Source organism: Apis cerana, linkage group LG4 (genome assembly GCF_029169275.1).
Source record: "Apis cerana isolate GH-2021 linkage group LG4, AcerK_1.0, whole genome shotgun sequence".
NCBI classification, from domain to species: domain Eukaryota; kingdom Metazoa; phylum Arthropoda; class Insecta; order Hymenoptera; family Apidae; genus Apis; species Apis cerana.
This window is the reverse complement of record NC_083855.1, coordinates 4,793,196-4,808,690: the sequence shown is the minus strand read 5'-3', so window position 1 is coordinate 4,808,690 and position 15,495 is coordinate 4,793,196. Positions and strand designations below refer to the sequence as shown.

The 15,495-nt window shown below is 23.0% G+C and overlaps 5 protein-coding genes across 5 annotated transcripts; 3 read left to right on the top strand and 2 right to left on the bottom strand.

The window, feature by feature from the left end:
- The first annotated feature begins 290 nt into the window (after positions 1–290).
- LOC108000174 (stromal membrane-associated protein 1) lies at positions 291–5,890 on the top strand. Its single transcript, XM_017060387.3, has 8 exons — positions 291–1,198; positions 1,755–1,888; positions 2,006–2,173; positions 2,267–2,471; positions 2,541–2,816; positions 2,886–3,181; positions 3,258–3,404; positions 3,479–5,890. Exons 1-8 carry the CDS (start codon positions 1,081–1,083, stop codon positions 3,593–3,595), a joined length of 1,461 nt encoding a protein of 486 aa, XP_016915876.1. The 5' UTR covers positions 291–1,080; the 3' UTR covers positions 3,596–5,890.
- Positions 5,303–7,197, bottom strand: LOC107999876 (MRG/MORF4L-binding protein). The gene is made up of 4 exons (XM_017059921.2): positions 7,061–7,197; positions 6,778–6,899; positions 6,343–6,703; positions 5,303–6,282 (listed from the first exon to the last, which is right to left on the bottom strand). Exons 1-4 carry the CDS (start codon positions 7,164–7,166, stop codon positions 6,128–6,130), a joined length of 744 nt encoding a protein of 247 aa, XP_016915410.1. The 5' UTR covers positions 7,167–7,197; the 3' UTR covers positions 5,303–6,127.
- LOC107999891 (small ribosomal subunit protein eS28) lies at positions 5,380–5,890 on the top strand. The gene has a single exon (XM_017059944.3). The coding sequence runs from the start codon at positions 5,380–5,382 to the stop codon at positions 5,575–5,577; it is 198 nt and encodes a 65-aa protein (XP_016915433.1). The 3' UTR covers positions 5,578–5,890.
- Positions 7,198–8,236: 1,039 nt separating the features above from the next.
- LOC107999751 (DNA replication licensing factor Mcm2) lies at positions 8,237–12,456 on the top strand. The gene is made up of 15 exons (XM_062073653.1): positions 8,237–8,467; positions 8,724–8,893; positions 8,976–9,139; positions 9,223–9,305; positions 9,386–9,568; positions 9,640–9,851; positions 9,928–10,120; positions 10,183–10,386; positions 10,458–10,689; positions 10,779–11,029; positions 11,091–11,255; positions 11,327–11,626; positions 11,694–11,876; positions 11,971–12,126; positions 12,193–12,456. The coding sequence occupies exons 1-15, from the start codon at positions 8,465–8,467 to the stop codon at positions 12,319–12,321; spliced, it is 2,628 nt and encodes an 875-aa protein (XP_061929637.1). The 5' UTR covers positions 8,237–8,464; the 3' UTR covers positions 12,322–12,456.
- Positions 12,337–13,866, bottom strand: LOC107999841 (zinc finger CCHC domain-containing protein 10-like). Its single transcript, XM_017059871.3, has 3 exons — positions 13,502–13,866; positions 13,198–13,347; positions 12,337–13,126 (listed from the first exon to the last, which is right to left on the bottom strand). Exons 1-3 carry the CDS (start codon positions 13,534–13,536, stop codon positions 12,835–12,837), a joined length of 477 nt encoding a protein of 158 aa, XP_016915360.1. The 5' UTR covers positions 13,537–13,866; the 3' UTR covers positions 12,337–12,834.
- Positions 13,867–15,495: the final 1,629 nt, after the last annotated feature.

Sequence of the window (15,495 nt, the reverse complement as noted above, 5' to 3'; positions counted from 1 at the left end):
TATCTTTAATATTCAAGAGATAGCGCTGATGATTAATTCTTATTGTGTCTGTATCTTTCTTCATGAAAAACATGAAAAAGTATTGTATGTACTATATTTTTATATATTCTGTATTTTGCTGTGTCTATACATTAAATACTTTTTACGCAATCGGTTTTAAAACATGGAAAGTTAAAGTTAAATGAGTTAAAAGGAGTTCTACAAAATAGATAGATCCTATATTTTGTTTATAATAGCAATTTATAATTTCTTTTTTAAAATATTCTAAAATATAAATGTTATTTTATATTATTTGAACACATGATTTTTTATTTTTGCAATAGAATATTTCTTATTCTATTTTTGATTAATATTTTTATTAAATTTAACATTATAAGATAATAATATAAAAATATAATTGTAAGTCACATATCTTATGATGTTAAAATTTTTACTTTCAATTATAACAATATTGTAATTTTTTTCTATCAGTAATATTGTAATTTTATTCTATTAATAATATTAAAATACTAGAGGGATTTTGCGTCATGAGTTAAGAAAATACATCATATATTGGCTTTGTATATTATTTGTGCTTAAACTTATAAGATGATAAATTTTCTTTTATATCTTATTTCTAATAATAGATCTGTTCTATATCTCGTAACTCAAAAAAATAATAAAAGAATTTACCTTTGTACAAAATTTTATTGAATATATATATCGTATATATATATATATATATACGATATATATATATATATACGAATTAATTACTTGATTTATCGACGGAGCATTAATGTATTTGCTTATTTAAATAGTGACTATAGAATTCAAAGAATTTTTGATAGATAGATACATAAAATAAATGTTATAAAGTCATTGACAATCTACTTATTATTTTGTTTAAGATATTGAAATGTACAATCCAATAAAATTCTTTCAACTATAATGACGTTTCAATGAGTAACGAATTGAACTATTGGGGGCGTTCGCTGACCATTACTGCATACTACTTGACGACTCTCGTGTATATTCAGCATTGTAAGAAGAAAACATTGTTTTGGATTTGTGTGCAGTAAAACTCGTCACTATACAGTAATGACGTCCCGCCTGGAAAAAGAACGTTCCAAGCAAATACAAGAGAAATGTCAAAATCTTTTGATACAGATGCTACGTGACGAAGATAACAAGTATTGTGTCGATTGCGATGCAAAAGGTTCGTGCATCAATTGTATATTTTCTAGCAATGTCTTGTCTCTGTTCAACTGATGAACTCTCATTATATTATTCATTTCTTACGAACGTTATAGAATTATATTTTTATAAGTAATAATGCATTTATGGCATCGATATTGATTTGAAAACGACCTAGTTTTATCTACTAAGATATTATAGATTTTTAATTCTTCTATGATAAAACCTTAGATGACAGCGACTTCGAGTAAACGTCACTTTGTTTTTCTAGTTCATCATTTCTTATTTTTGAATATATTTTTCTATTTCTATTTTTTAATAAAAGATTTTTTACATAAACAAATTTTTTTTATTTTATATATTTCATATTATAATAATAAATCTACAAAATCTCTAGAATTATAACCTGAAATTTTTTCTTAAATTCTTCCAAATGCTTAATTTATTTTAATTTGTATTATTTTGATATTTAAATTCTATATAAAAATAAAATGTTATAATAATATACTCTTATATTATTGAATAAAAACATAAAAAAACATATTTTTTTATATATAATAACATTATATGTTACATAGGACCAAGATGGGCTAGTTGGAATCTAGGTATATTCTTATGTATTCGTTGTGCTGGAATACATAGAAATCTTGGAGTTCATATAAGCAAAGTTAAATCTGTTAACTTAGATACTTGGACACCAGAACAAGTAGTGGTATGTTTATAGTTATATCTTCATGTTTCAAATTATCAATATTTTTTGATAATTTGATAATTAATTATTGATAAAAAGAACTTAATATCAAAAATTGCATCACATTTTTATTTTTAGAGTTTACAACAAATGGGTAATTCCCGTGCAAGGGCAGTATATGAAGCAAATCTTCCAGATAGTTTTCGAAGACCTCAAACAGTTTGCAGTCTTGAAAGTTTTATTCGTGCAAAGTATGAACATAAAAAATATATAGCTAGAGAATGGGTACCACCTCCTTTACCAAAGGTAATATATTAAAATTTTAATAAAATATGTTATAATCATATAATATATATATATAAAACTTTAAGTACAAACTTTTTTTTAATAAATATATAGGTTAATTGGGATAAAGAACTTGATGAAGAAGCAGAAAGACAACGTAGAAGGAAAAAGGAAAATTCTAAAACATCTAATAATCAAGCTATACTTCCACCTGTAAAAAAGTCAGAAGTAGTGCCTCAGTTGCCAAAACCTAAAAGCTCTGTTAGTCCTAAACTTAATAGAGCAAATAATTCTGCAACCTTAGATTTACTAGGCTTAGGTATATTTTTTTTTAAACATACTTCATTATTAATATAAAATATTTATATTTCTTAAAAATTTTTAACAGATGCCCCGGCAACAAATCAAACAAATATAAATGGTGCTGGAGATGATATATTTTCTTCCTTTTTATCTGCACCTCCAGTTTCAGTAGCTTCAACAACTAATAATATTTCTAGTACAACCACAAGTGTATCAACAACAATAAGTAAAACTGAAGAAGAAAGTTTCTTTGATCAACCAGCACCATCACTTCAAGAAAAAAATAAAATGTCCAAAGATAGTATTTTAGCCTTGTATGGTACATCAAGTAATCAACAATCAACAATGTTTGGAGTTCCTGGTATATTTATTTATTCATTACTATGATCAAAATATTGATGCAATTTTTTTTTATATTATTCTTATTTAGGTGGAATGTATGCTCAACAATCTACTGTTCAATATAAACAAGTACCAACTGTAGTACCATTTGGTCAACAAACTAGTTTTCCAAATCAACAAAGTTCCTTAACTCAACTTAATCAACTTTCCAATCAAATATCTGTTACATCCAATCAATTACCTATCAGTCAAAATCAAATTACAATGAATTCTACTCCATTAGGACCAGTGGCATCAAATTCTTTAGGAAACTGTTTACATGTAGGCCAGATAAATCAGATGAATGGTGTACCCAATCCTGCCATTACAATGCAATCTCAAATGGTATATATAACATATATTAATGTATTATAAATATTATTCTATTTGTTAATACATTATTTAATTCATATATTATTAGGTAATGCAATTAGGACAATCTAATATTAATAGTAATAATGGTTGGAGTGGAATGTTAACACAAAATCTTCAACCAGCTCCTGGTAGTAATCCTTTTTTTAATTTAACATCACAACAGCAGCAACAATCTATTGCATTTGGTTCTCAGGTATATAAATTCAGATGTGTAATATAATAATATATTGATATAATAAAAATTATAAATATATTTATATATTTCAGTTACCACAACAAATGGCACAACTTTCTTTAGGTGCCACGAGTTTTTCAAGTACATCAGGAAAATCCACTACTACTCCACTTCCCGGACAAACGCTTTCCACCAATTTGTGGCAGTAAAAGTTTTATGAATATTATTAGTTGATTGATTATTTCATTCAGTGTTGTACACTAGTGTCAAACGTTCGTTATCCAATATGATTATATTTCCATATTAGTTTGGAAATTGCTCTGGGATATAACACAACAAAGACACAAATAAGAAGTACTCAAATACTATCATTTTCGAAAAATAATTCGTGAATGCATACAGTATTTTGAGTCTAAGAGATTTCTCTTTTAAAGCTTTGCTAGCTTTCAACATTATTGTTGGAAAAATGGGAACTACAAATAAAAATGAATTTTTGACTGATTGTAAAGAGTTATTCGTGACGTACAGTATATACATTATATATTCGATGATGTAATTGTATTATTTGCTAAAATGGGTGCTTTTGTAATCATGACAAGTGTATATCAGGGTCCACTTTCATTATAGCAAAGGATTTCATTATATTTAAACAAGTACAAGCATCTTTAGTATAATAATTAGTAGTTCATTTTTACTTCAAAATATACAAAAAATAAAATATATAACAGTTTTCACGAACGTGAAATTCTTTAACAAATTATATATAAAAAAAAGTACTTTATTTAAAAAGAGATTTGAATTATTTAAGAACAAATTTTTTTTCTAGAATAATGTTGCAAGATTTGTATGCAAAAATGTATTAAATATTTTAAATATTTGATTGCTATTTTATTTTTGATTGTATTATTAGTACTGAAATTGAAAAAACGATATTTTGTGTTTAAAAAATTAACTGTTGTTGTTTGTACTTGAGTAGTATGTTGTTTAGAGTGATAAATCGCAATATTGATTATATATTAAAGAACAATAAGAGTTTAATATTCTTTCAAGAATAAGTTTAATTCAAATCTAATTAGCACTTTTTATTAAAATGCATTTAATATTTTTATTATTATTTAATAGAGACTTAATGAACTAAACATATTATTTACATCTTAATTAAGCATGATATACTATAAAAACTTGTGACTTGAAATTTATGCATTTAAAATTGAATTTTAATTTTGATTGATTGATTGATTATTATTAATTAAAAGTTTATATAAAATAGAATTACATATCAGATATTGAAATTCGACAATAACTTCTGGATATATTCATTACGATTATATTTTATTTTATTATTTTATTTTCTTTACATTATCATTTAAATTGTAGTAATCAAGTTAGATTTTCTAACTTGTTGCTGCATTGAAATATTTTAAGATATTATAAATCTGATAAGTATAAATACATGTTGTCAAAATATATAAAAATTTATAATATATAATTTATAACTGTATAACTAATTTATAATATATAATTTATTAAAAACCAAAATAACAATTGAGCAATCAATCAATTTTAAAAAGTTTTTAAGTTTCTGATAATAATAATAAAAGTTTTCATGATAACTATATAAAATAATTTAAGAAATAATTATAATATAACATATTCATTACTTTTAATAAGTATATAAAAATATATTAAAAACGTTTAAATTCAAAACGCCATCTATTAATAGATAAATTATAATGATAATAACAACATTTGTTTAAGATAATTAAATAATTTTTATTTTTACAAAGTATATCTTACTAATTATAAACATATTTTTATCTATTTTTTTATTTTATTAACACATTTAACATTTATTAACATATTATTTATATAAACACAATGATAATTTTGCTGGATAAACAAACCGGAAGTTGCCATTTTTATTACTGGATTGTGAAGATTCTTTCATTTCCGTAAAACATCTTTCTGTCGTTTTAAAGCCACGTGAGACAACATGGATAAACCAGTAGTTTTGGCTCGTGTTATAAAAGTCTTAGGACGAACAGGTTCACAAGGACAATGTACGCAAGTAAAAGTCGAATTTTTGGGTGAACAAAATCGACAAATTATTAGAAATGTAAAAGGACCAGTACGAGAAGGTGATCTCTTAACCTTACTGGAATCTGAACGTGAAGCAAGAAGACTTCGATAAATGGAAAAATTTATCTCCGACACGTAAAAATCTTCTATAGTGTCTGGATTTTAATAATATAATAATACAATTCATTCCACCGACAAAAATGAGGATCATCCATTATTCCAATAGCACAGATAAACTCAGTATGGCCAAATTTTTAATCATTTAATTTTTACATATATGTGTCAATGAAGATGTTACAATCTTTGTAATAAATATTGATTAATGAGTAATTAATACAAATTTTTGCTTTATTTATCTATTTTCATAACATATGATTTTTATTGTAATCACTAGATTACTTAATAAATTATACTGATTATCTTAATATTGTTTTTTTTTTGCAAAAAAAATTATAAATTTTAATAAACATTTAATACTTTTTTGCATTCATTACAGAATATTTACAATGACTTAATATAAATTTTTTTTTATAAAATTGAATTTTAAAGTATTAGTTATCATGTGTTTCATGTACAGAAAAATACACGATTCACATTTTATTCACATATTAAAATTCAAACAATGTTTATACAATGTATATATTATAACTTAAAACAAATTGTTATATTCTCCTTCGTTTTGGTGGAGGTGTATCACGTGGACTAGAGGATGCTTTAGATGTGCAATCCACACTTTGTCTTGTTGGTCGTTTTGGACCTCTTTTTAAACTTTCTCGACCAGAATCAGAATCTTTACGTTCCTTCTTACTATTTGAAGCTAAATAATAAAGAAATTATTTAATTTCTTCTAATCTCTAAAAAATATATATATATATACCTATTTCTTCAACATCATCCTTTCCCTTTGATCGTCCTTTAGGAGATTTATAGTCTTTTCTAATGTCTTTAATTTCTCTGAGTTTATCTTTTTTGAGTTCTATGTCTTTTACATATTTTTTAAATTCTTCCTTTTTTTTATCAATATCTTTACTTCCTTTAAGATCACGAAGAACAGTATCTTTTTTCATAATATCTTTAAAATCTTTTTCTTTCTTAAGTTCTTTAAATTTATCTCTTTGTTCTTTTAGCTTTAATTCTGGTTCTTCTCTTTTTCGAGATTTAATTGGTCCCAAAAATTCTTGTTCTGGTAAAGAAAAATCTATCTCTTGACTGGGAAATGGTAAATCTTCCATATCATCCTATAATAGTTTAAATAAATCATCAAGATTATTTTAATTGATTATAATTAATTTTTTAAAGTAATAGTAAGTACCAGAGCCATTAGATCATACATTGATTCTAAATGTTCCCAAATTGTTTTTAATGATACATCCTTGTGAATTGCAGCACGAAATTTTTCCCATATGCAAATCATGTGAAAATATTTATTAATACCTTAAAAAAAATTTAACGACATCTAATTAAATAGACATCTTCTTTTATGTAAAATTAGATATTTCTTTTATGTAGAATTTTATATAATATTAAATATTTATTTTTTTTTTATTTCATCGATGTAAATATAACCTAGAGCATTATATGAATCTAAATCTTACCAACGGGTTTATGACCATTCATAGCAAAGAATAATTGAATTTCATTTTCAATATTCCATTCTATTTCATCAATAGAAGTATCCGTTTGCTTTTCTTTAACTGCCATTGTTTATATTCATAAAATTATACGATGTACCAATTTTATAACACCCACATACTTTAGTTAATAGCAGTGTAGCCAAATGCTCTAATTCTGATAGTTTTGGAAATGACATGTCATTATTATTTAAAAGAAAATAAAATAAATGAATTGAATTACATATAAACAATTTGTTTTTACTGAACTAAAACTAATTATTAAAATAATTATTTATAAAGACGATATAATTATTATTAAACCATAATAATTTATAAAAAACATAAAAAAAACATTCTTGGTATGTACAAAAAATTAGTATATAAAAATATGTATAATAATTTAATATATATATTAAAGTTAATATTATTATTAACAATATAATTTTATATTTTAGATTATACTCCATATCATATTGTAATAAATCCAATAATACACAATATGCATGAAAGTATAGATGACATATGTAAAGCTATTGATGAAAATTTATTGCGTAATTTAGAGTTAATAGAAGAAAAAATTAATATCAATGTCCAAATGGAAAAAATATTGCGTGATGGTTACATTGAATTAGCTAAAGCCAAATACATACGTGGCAAAGAAAGTATAAGTGTTTTACAGATTCCAGTTGATGATGATAGAGTAGTTACATTATTTGAATTAGAAACAAAATTAACTGAGGAAACTGGAAAAATTATTCCAAATTTTGATATAAGTTTAAAAAAGTTAGATAAAATTGGAAATGAGATTCAAGATCCTATAAAATGGTTTGGAGTATTGGTCCCACAGAGTTTACGAATTGCACAAAAACGTTTTCAAGAATCTCTTTATCTTATTGTAAGAGCAGCAAATATACAAGCAGAAATTACTTCTGTAGTAGATAAATTACAATCTTTATACTTTTTAAAACACACTTCTTGTTCAACAAATGTCAGTAAAAAATAAAAATTATATAAATTTTATTGTTTTATTCTGTTTTATTATATATTTTTTATATTTTTTTTATAAAAAAACAATTTTTTTATAGAACAATTTATATCATATCAATTAATTACAATTAATGAAAAATGAATTAATGAAAATACATATAACAAACTTTATTATCCAATAATTTCATTTATTTTGTATAAAGAATTTCTACTATTGGTCAATTATAGTTATTTATTAAAAAATGTTGGCATGACTAAATAAGTCTTAAAGAAATTCCCGCCAATTCATACGTACTTTTTAGTTTAAGCTTAAAATAGGAAGAGAGAAGAATTATTTTTATTAATATTATAAGTATTTTTATTTACGGATTTGTTTGATTGCCGCTATATTTCGATACAATGGTAAGATATTAAAAATATTATAATTTTTATTAAATTTATAAAATATGATTTATGTTTATAAAAAAAAATATTATTTATATTTATATTCAAATCAATTATTTTGAAATATAATAAATAAATAAATATAATAATAAATAAATTAAAAAAATGAATAATTTTATTTTTTATTTTAATTTAATTTAATTTTCATTGATTTCTTAATTCAATCATTTTTTTATATTAAATATATATATATTTACATGTATATGTTTTTTAGGATTCTAGTCCTGCACGTTCTGATAGACATACAGAAGCAATGACATCTCCTGCACCAGAAATAGATGAACCATTTGAAGATGAATCTGATTTACTTGGCAATGACAATGATGTTAATCAGGAAGAAGAAGAAGAAGAAGGGGAGGAATTATTTGGGGATAATATGGAAGCGTAAATTTTTATTTTTATTATTTATTTATATTACTTTTTATTATATAAAAATACTAATATGAAATTTGATTTAATATTTTAGTGATTATCGTCCTATGCCAGAATTAGATAGATATGATCCAGATGTAGTAGATGATGAGGATTATTCAGAAATGTCTCAAGGAGAACGTGCAGCTGCTGAAGCTGCTATGCATAAAAGAGATCGGGCAGCAGGCATTATCAGAGATGATAGATATTTACTTTATGGTATAGTTTTTTTAGTTTTATTAGTTTTATAATGATAATAAATATATTTTTTCAAATATAATATATATTTTTACACATTTAAGATGAAAGTGATGAAGAAGAAATGCAAGCTCGTAAAAGACGTATGGCTGAAAAAGCAGCAGTAGGTGAAATTGAAGACACAGAAGTAAGATTCTTATCTATTATCATATATCACTTATTTTATTATTACAAAAAAATATTTTATTTATATATTTATTTGTATAGATGATTGAATCTATTGAAAATTTAGAAGATACTAAGGGCCATTCAGTTAAAGAATGGGTATCTATGTTAGGACCCAAAACTGAAATTTCTAATCGTTTTAAAAGCTTTCTTCGTACACATACTAATTCAAAAGGACAGTACATGTATAAAGAACGAATTCGTCATATGTGCGAGAGTAATCAAGTATATTTTCCATTATTAATTCTCTAATAATAATTTTATTAAGATATAAAAAAAATTTCATTTTTTAATAGTCTAGCTTTATTGTGGAATTCCCTATACTTGCTAGTAAAGAGCATGTATTGGCATATTTTTTACCAGAAGCACCGTTTCAAATGTTAGAAATATTTGATGAAGTAGCAAAAGAATTGGTATTAACTATATTTCCTAGTTATGAAAGAGTTACAAGTGAGATTCATGTTAGAATATCAGAATTACCATTAATAGAAGAAATTCGTACATTTAGGTAAAATATAACTATTTATATTTTTTTATAAACTCTATTATTTTATAAAAAATAATGTATTCATAATAAAAATTAGGAAATTACATTTGAATCAACTAGTCCGTACTCTAGGAGTTGTTACTGCAACTACAGGAGTATTACCACAATTGTCTGTTGTAAAATATGATTGTACAAAATGTGGATATATTCTTGGTCCTTTTGTACAAAATCAAAATACTGAAGTTAAACCTGGTTCATGTCCTGAATGTCAAAGCATTGGACCTTTCATGGTATATATTATTTATATATTTATTAAATTTATTTTGTATATTTATATTTATATTAATTGCAGATTAATATGGAGCAAACAATATATAGAAATTATCAAAAAATTACAATTCAAGAATCACCAGGCAAAATTCCTGCAGGAAGAATTCCTAGAAGTAAAGAATGTATTCTTTTATCAGATCTCTGTGATCGTTGTAAACCTGGGGATGAAGTAGATGTTACAGCTATTTATACAAATAATTATGATGGTTCTTTAAATACAGAACAAGTAAAAGTTATTTAATATGCTTATTTTAAAAAATATTATGTTAATTACTTAATATTTATTTATTATTTAAGGGTTTTCCAGTATTTGCAACGGTTCTTCTTGCTAATCACTTACAAGTAAAAGATTCTAAAGAAATTGTAGAATCTTTGACTGAAGAAGATGTTTCTAGTATTATTGGTTTAAGCAAAGATCATCAAATTACTGATCGCATTATTGCAAGTATTGCTCCATCAATTTATGGTCATGAATATACAAAGAGAGCTTTAGCATTAGCAATATTTGGAGGAGAGCCAAAAAATCCTGGTATTTTCATTTTCAGTATTGATTTCTACATATTTTCTTCTATAGTAAAATAGTATAGTAATTTATACAAAATTCTTATAATTATTTAGGTAACAAACATAAAGTCAGAGGAGATATCAATGTGTTATTATGTGGAGATCCAGGAACAGCTAAATCTCAATTCTTAAAATATGTTGAAAAAATTGCACCAAGATCAGTATTTACAACAGGTCAAGGAGCTTCAGCTGTAGGATTAACTGCTTTTGTAAGAAAATCACCAACAACTCGTGAGTGGACATTAGAAGCTGGTGCCTTGGTTCTTGCTGATCATGGAATTTGTCTTATTGATGAATTTGATAAGGTATATTTTATAAAATATTTGTGATAAAATATAAACATTATGTTTTATATTATATTTTTAGATGAATGATCAAGATAGAACATCTATTCATGAAGCTATGGAACAACAAAGTATTTCTATTTCAAAAGTTGGGATTGTTACATCACTTAATGCTAGATGTTCAGTAATAGCTGCATCTAATCCCATTGGAGGAAGATATGATGCTAGTATGACATTTTCAGAAAATGTATGATATACATGAATATAAAAAAAATATAATAAATTTATATTTTTATATTTTTTTCTTTTTTTACTTAGGTAGATTTATCAGAACCAATTTTATCTCGTTTTGATATTCTTTGTGTGGTTAAAGATGAAATAGATCCTATGCAAGATCGACATTTGGCTAAATTTGTTGTAAACTCTCATATAAAACATCATCCAACAAATGCAGGAAAAGTAATATCTACTATAGATAATACACATGATATATCTATTCCACAAGATCTTCTAAAAAAATATATAGTTTATGCACGACAAAACATTCATCCCAAATTAACGAATATTGATCAAGATAAAGTAGCAAAATTATACAGTCAATTAAGACAAGAAAGTTTGGTAAGTTAGAAATATTTATGTAATATTTATAAAAATTCTCAAAAATATATATTTTAACGATTAATAGGCCACTGGAAGCTTACCAATTACTGTACGACACATAGAAAGTATTATACGTATGGCTGAAGCAAGTGCTAAAATGCATTTGCGTGATCATGTTCAAGAAACTGATATCAATCTTGCTATTAGAATGATGCTTGATAGTTTTGTTGATACACAAAAATATTCAGTAATGAAAAGTATGCGCCAAGTAAGTACAAATAGTGCAAAATATAATATAATAATAAATATAACATATACAACAATTTTATTAAAATTGTAATAAATGTTTTATTATTTTTTAGACCTTCCAGAAATATCTATCATTTCAGAAAAATCATACTGAACTTCTATATTATATACTTAGACAGCTCACATTAGATACTTTAGCGTTTCAAAAAGCTATTCGCGGAAATCGTATTACAACAATTGAAATTTCGGAAAAAGATCTATTAGATCGGGTATAAATTATTTATTTATTTTATAAATTTGTAAACTTCAATGATTAAATCTTCCTTTTCTTTTAGGCTAAACAAATCGATATACACAATCTTCAACCATTTTATGAAAGTGATATTTTCAAATCAAATAATTTTATTTATGATTCAAAAAGAAAAGTAATAATACAAACACTTCCTGAAACTATTGATGACTGAAGAAACTAAAAATAATTAGGAATGCAATCATAATTTTATTTACAACATGATATTGTTCATCATATTAACATAATTTTTACAATGAGTTACATTTTGATATATTAGTTCAATAAAAAATTAATTCGTTTTACTAAATCTTATAACACTTATATTTCACATTCTTGATTTTATAAGTAAATACTTTCTAATTTATGAAAATGTTCTTGGTACAAAATTATGACCTTGTTTAGTTACAAACATTGATATAATTAAGAAGTATTGTATCAATATATATAAATAACAAAATTCTGTTACAAGACGCGTTATATAAATTATTATTTAAAATTATGTTACATATAAGTACTTTTTAGATATCTTAATTTTGTACAATGAAATTATTATTATTATATATATATAATATATATATATATATTATATATATATTTATTTATTGTATATGAATTATTCAAATATTTCATAAATATTTAAAAAATGGATCTATTGAAAGATTTTTGTTTTTTTATCTAAAATAGTTTAAACATTATATCTTTGTGAAAATAGAAAATTGTTACAATGGTTACTACTTCTGCTACTACTACTACTACTACTGCTACTGCTACTGCTGCTGCTGCTGCTACTACCACTGCTACTACTAGAAACACTATCACTAGAGTCTGATTCACTATCTGAAGATGAACTACTAGTGCTACTATCATTGCTACTACTGCTGCTTTCAGCACTAGAATTTGTATTACTGGAACTACTAAATTCTCCTTTCATTTTTTTCTGTAAACGACTTTTTTTTACTTCTTTCTTCTGTTCTTCACTGTAAATATGCAATTTATTAATATTATGTTTTTTGAACTTTAAAACTTAAATCATCTTTTATAAATTTACCTATTAGGTTCTTGTTGTTTCATTAAAGCTTTCTTCAGTTGTGATGTACGTGAAGATCTATGTAAATATTTCCTCTTTCCTTTACATTCATAACTCCAATGTCCTATTTCTAAGCATTTTTGACATCGTATTTTTTGTGGATAAGAATTGCTGCATAGTTAATAGAAAATAGCTTAAATTATTTGTAATTATATGCTATGATATATTTATTATTTTCTAATTTTTAAATTTTCGTAAAAATATATTTTATTTTATTAATTGCTGAGGAAAGAAAAATTAAAAAATATTTCAAATTTATACTAACCTTTTTTTTAATGCTTTCAGACCGTTCGAATTCATGTTATATTTATATTCATACTTTAAAATATTTCATCCGTTATATATATTCGATGCTGAATAAAATTTCAAATGAAGTTTGTTTATATACGAAATAGGTTACTTTACTCAATAAGCTTCCATCACACACCATAATATAAATAGCTTTTGAAGATACTATATATACATATATGGTAGTTTATTTGACAATATTTTAATGAAAATCACCAATCAAGAATCACTACTAATATTATAAGACTGAAAAAAAAAAAAAAAAAAAAATAGATATAAAATTTTTTGATTTATTAATTTTTAATATTCAATAAATCAGTTACTTCTCACAATTTAAAAAATAAATTATGATAAATAGATATTTGCAAATATGGCTTTTTAAAAAAAAATGATATTCTTATTTAATAATCATAGATCATATATAAAATAGAACTACAATCTTATGAGATTTTATATCTTATGTTCTGTATTACCGATCATGTCAGAAATTAAAAATTGTAACATAAAAAAATATTTCAAATAAAAATGATATATGTGTTTTATATATTTGTAATTGTTGCATTTAATTAGAATTTCTTTTATTTCAATAGAATTGTTATCTCAGTTTATTCTAAATCGATAATATCTCATGTGATACGAAAATAATAATAAATATAGATAATATAACATAAAAATGCATTTAATTATGAATATATTTATGATATATTTTTATAATAATTAATATACATATCTATACATATTAAAAAATTATGTCTTCTTTAGATGATGAATATTTAATAAAATATGTTAATAAAAATACAGAATTAAAAATTGTCAAGAATATTTTAAATATAAGAAATAATACTCTTCAACTCAAAAAAAAAACTCTTAAAGAAAAACATAAAGAATTGGTAAATTATTAATGAATAAAAATAAATTATTAATAAATTTATACTATATACTATAAGATATAAATAAATAATAACATAAAATAAAATGATATAATAGTAATTAATTTTTCTGATAATTTTTAAAAAATCTTAAATAAATTAATATTTTTTAAATATTAATATATTAATTAAATTATGTATTTCATAATTATATATTTTTAATTTTATACTGATTTAAAATAGATTGTCATTTTATAGGATAATATAAATTACAGTGTTTGGATTAAAGAAGATGAATTTTGTAATAAAATTTGGAATTTTTCTTTAATGCATAAATTTAATTCTATTTTTAATACAAATTCTAATAAAACTAATATGGAATTAAACAAATTTCATGAATGTGAATATAATATAATTAATGAAAATTTAAAAGAAATCAATATGTATAATATAATATTGAAATTAAAAGATGAAATTAACATTATTAATAATCAAATAAATTTAATTTGTGATAAAAATATAGAAAAAGATTTAAAAAATTATAAATTTATTTTAGATAATTTAAAATTATTTTCAAAAGAATTATTAGAACTCATAAGGTATAATTATAATTAAATAAAGTAATATTTATGTTCATAAATATTTTGAATTAAAAAAATTATTTATATATATATATTAATTTTATTTTAATTTTAGATTAATAACTACTACAGAAAATTCTTTGAATTTATGTAATATAAATATTAATCAGAAGTCAACAAGTACATCTGAAAGATTTATAAGTGCAAAAAAATTATTTGAAAAATCTACTTTTCATGATAATGTTAAAGAAAATAAACTTTTATCTTGTTCTCCTAATATCATTGAAGGATCTAAAGAAGTATAGAATATTTATTATTTATAGTATGATTTATTAATGTATATACTTTTTACTATATATATATTCATATACATATTTTATATTATAGTGTTATAATGTTAAAACCAATGTAAAGTTTGGCAGATTTATTATGAAAAAACGTAGTCATATTTCTCTTAAATTTGAAAAAAGTATAAAAAATTCGGAATAAGAAAAAAAAATTAAGAACATTATAAAAAAATA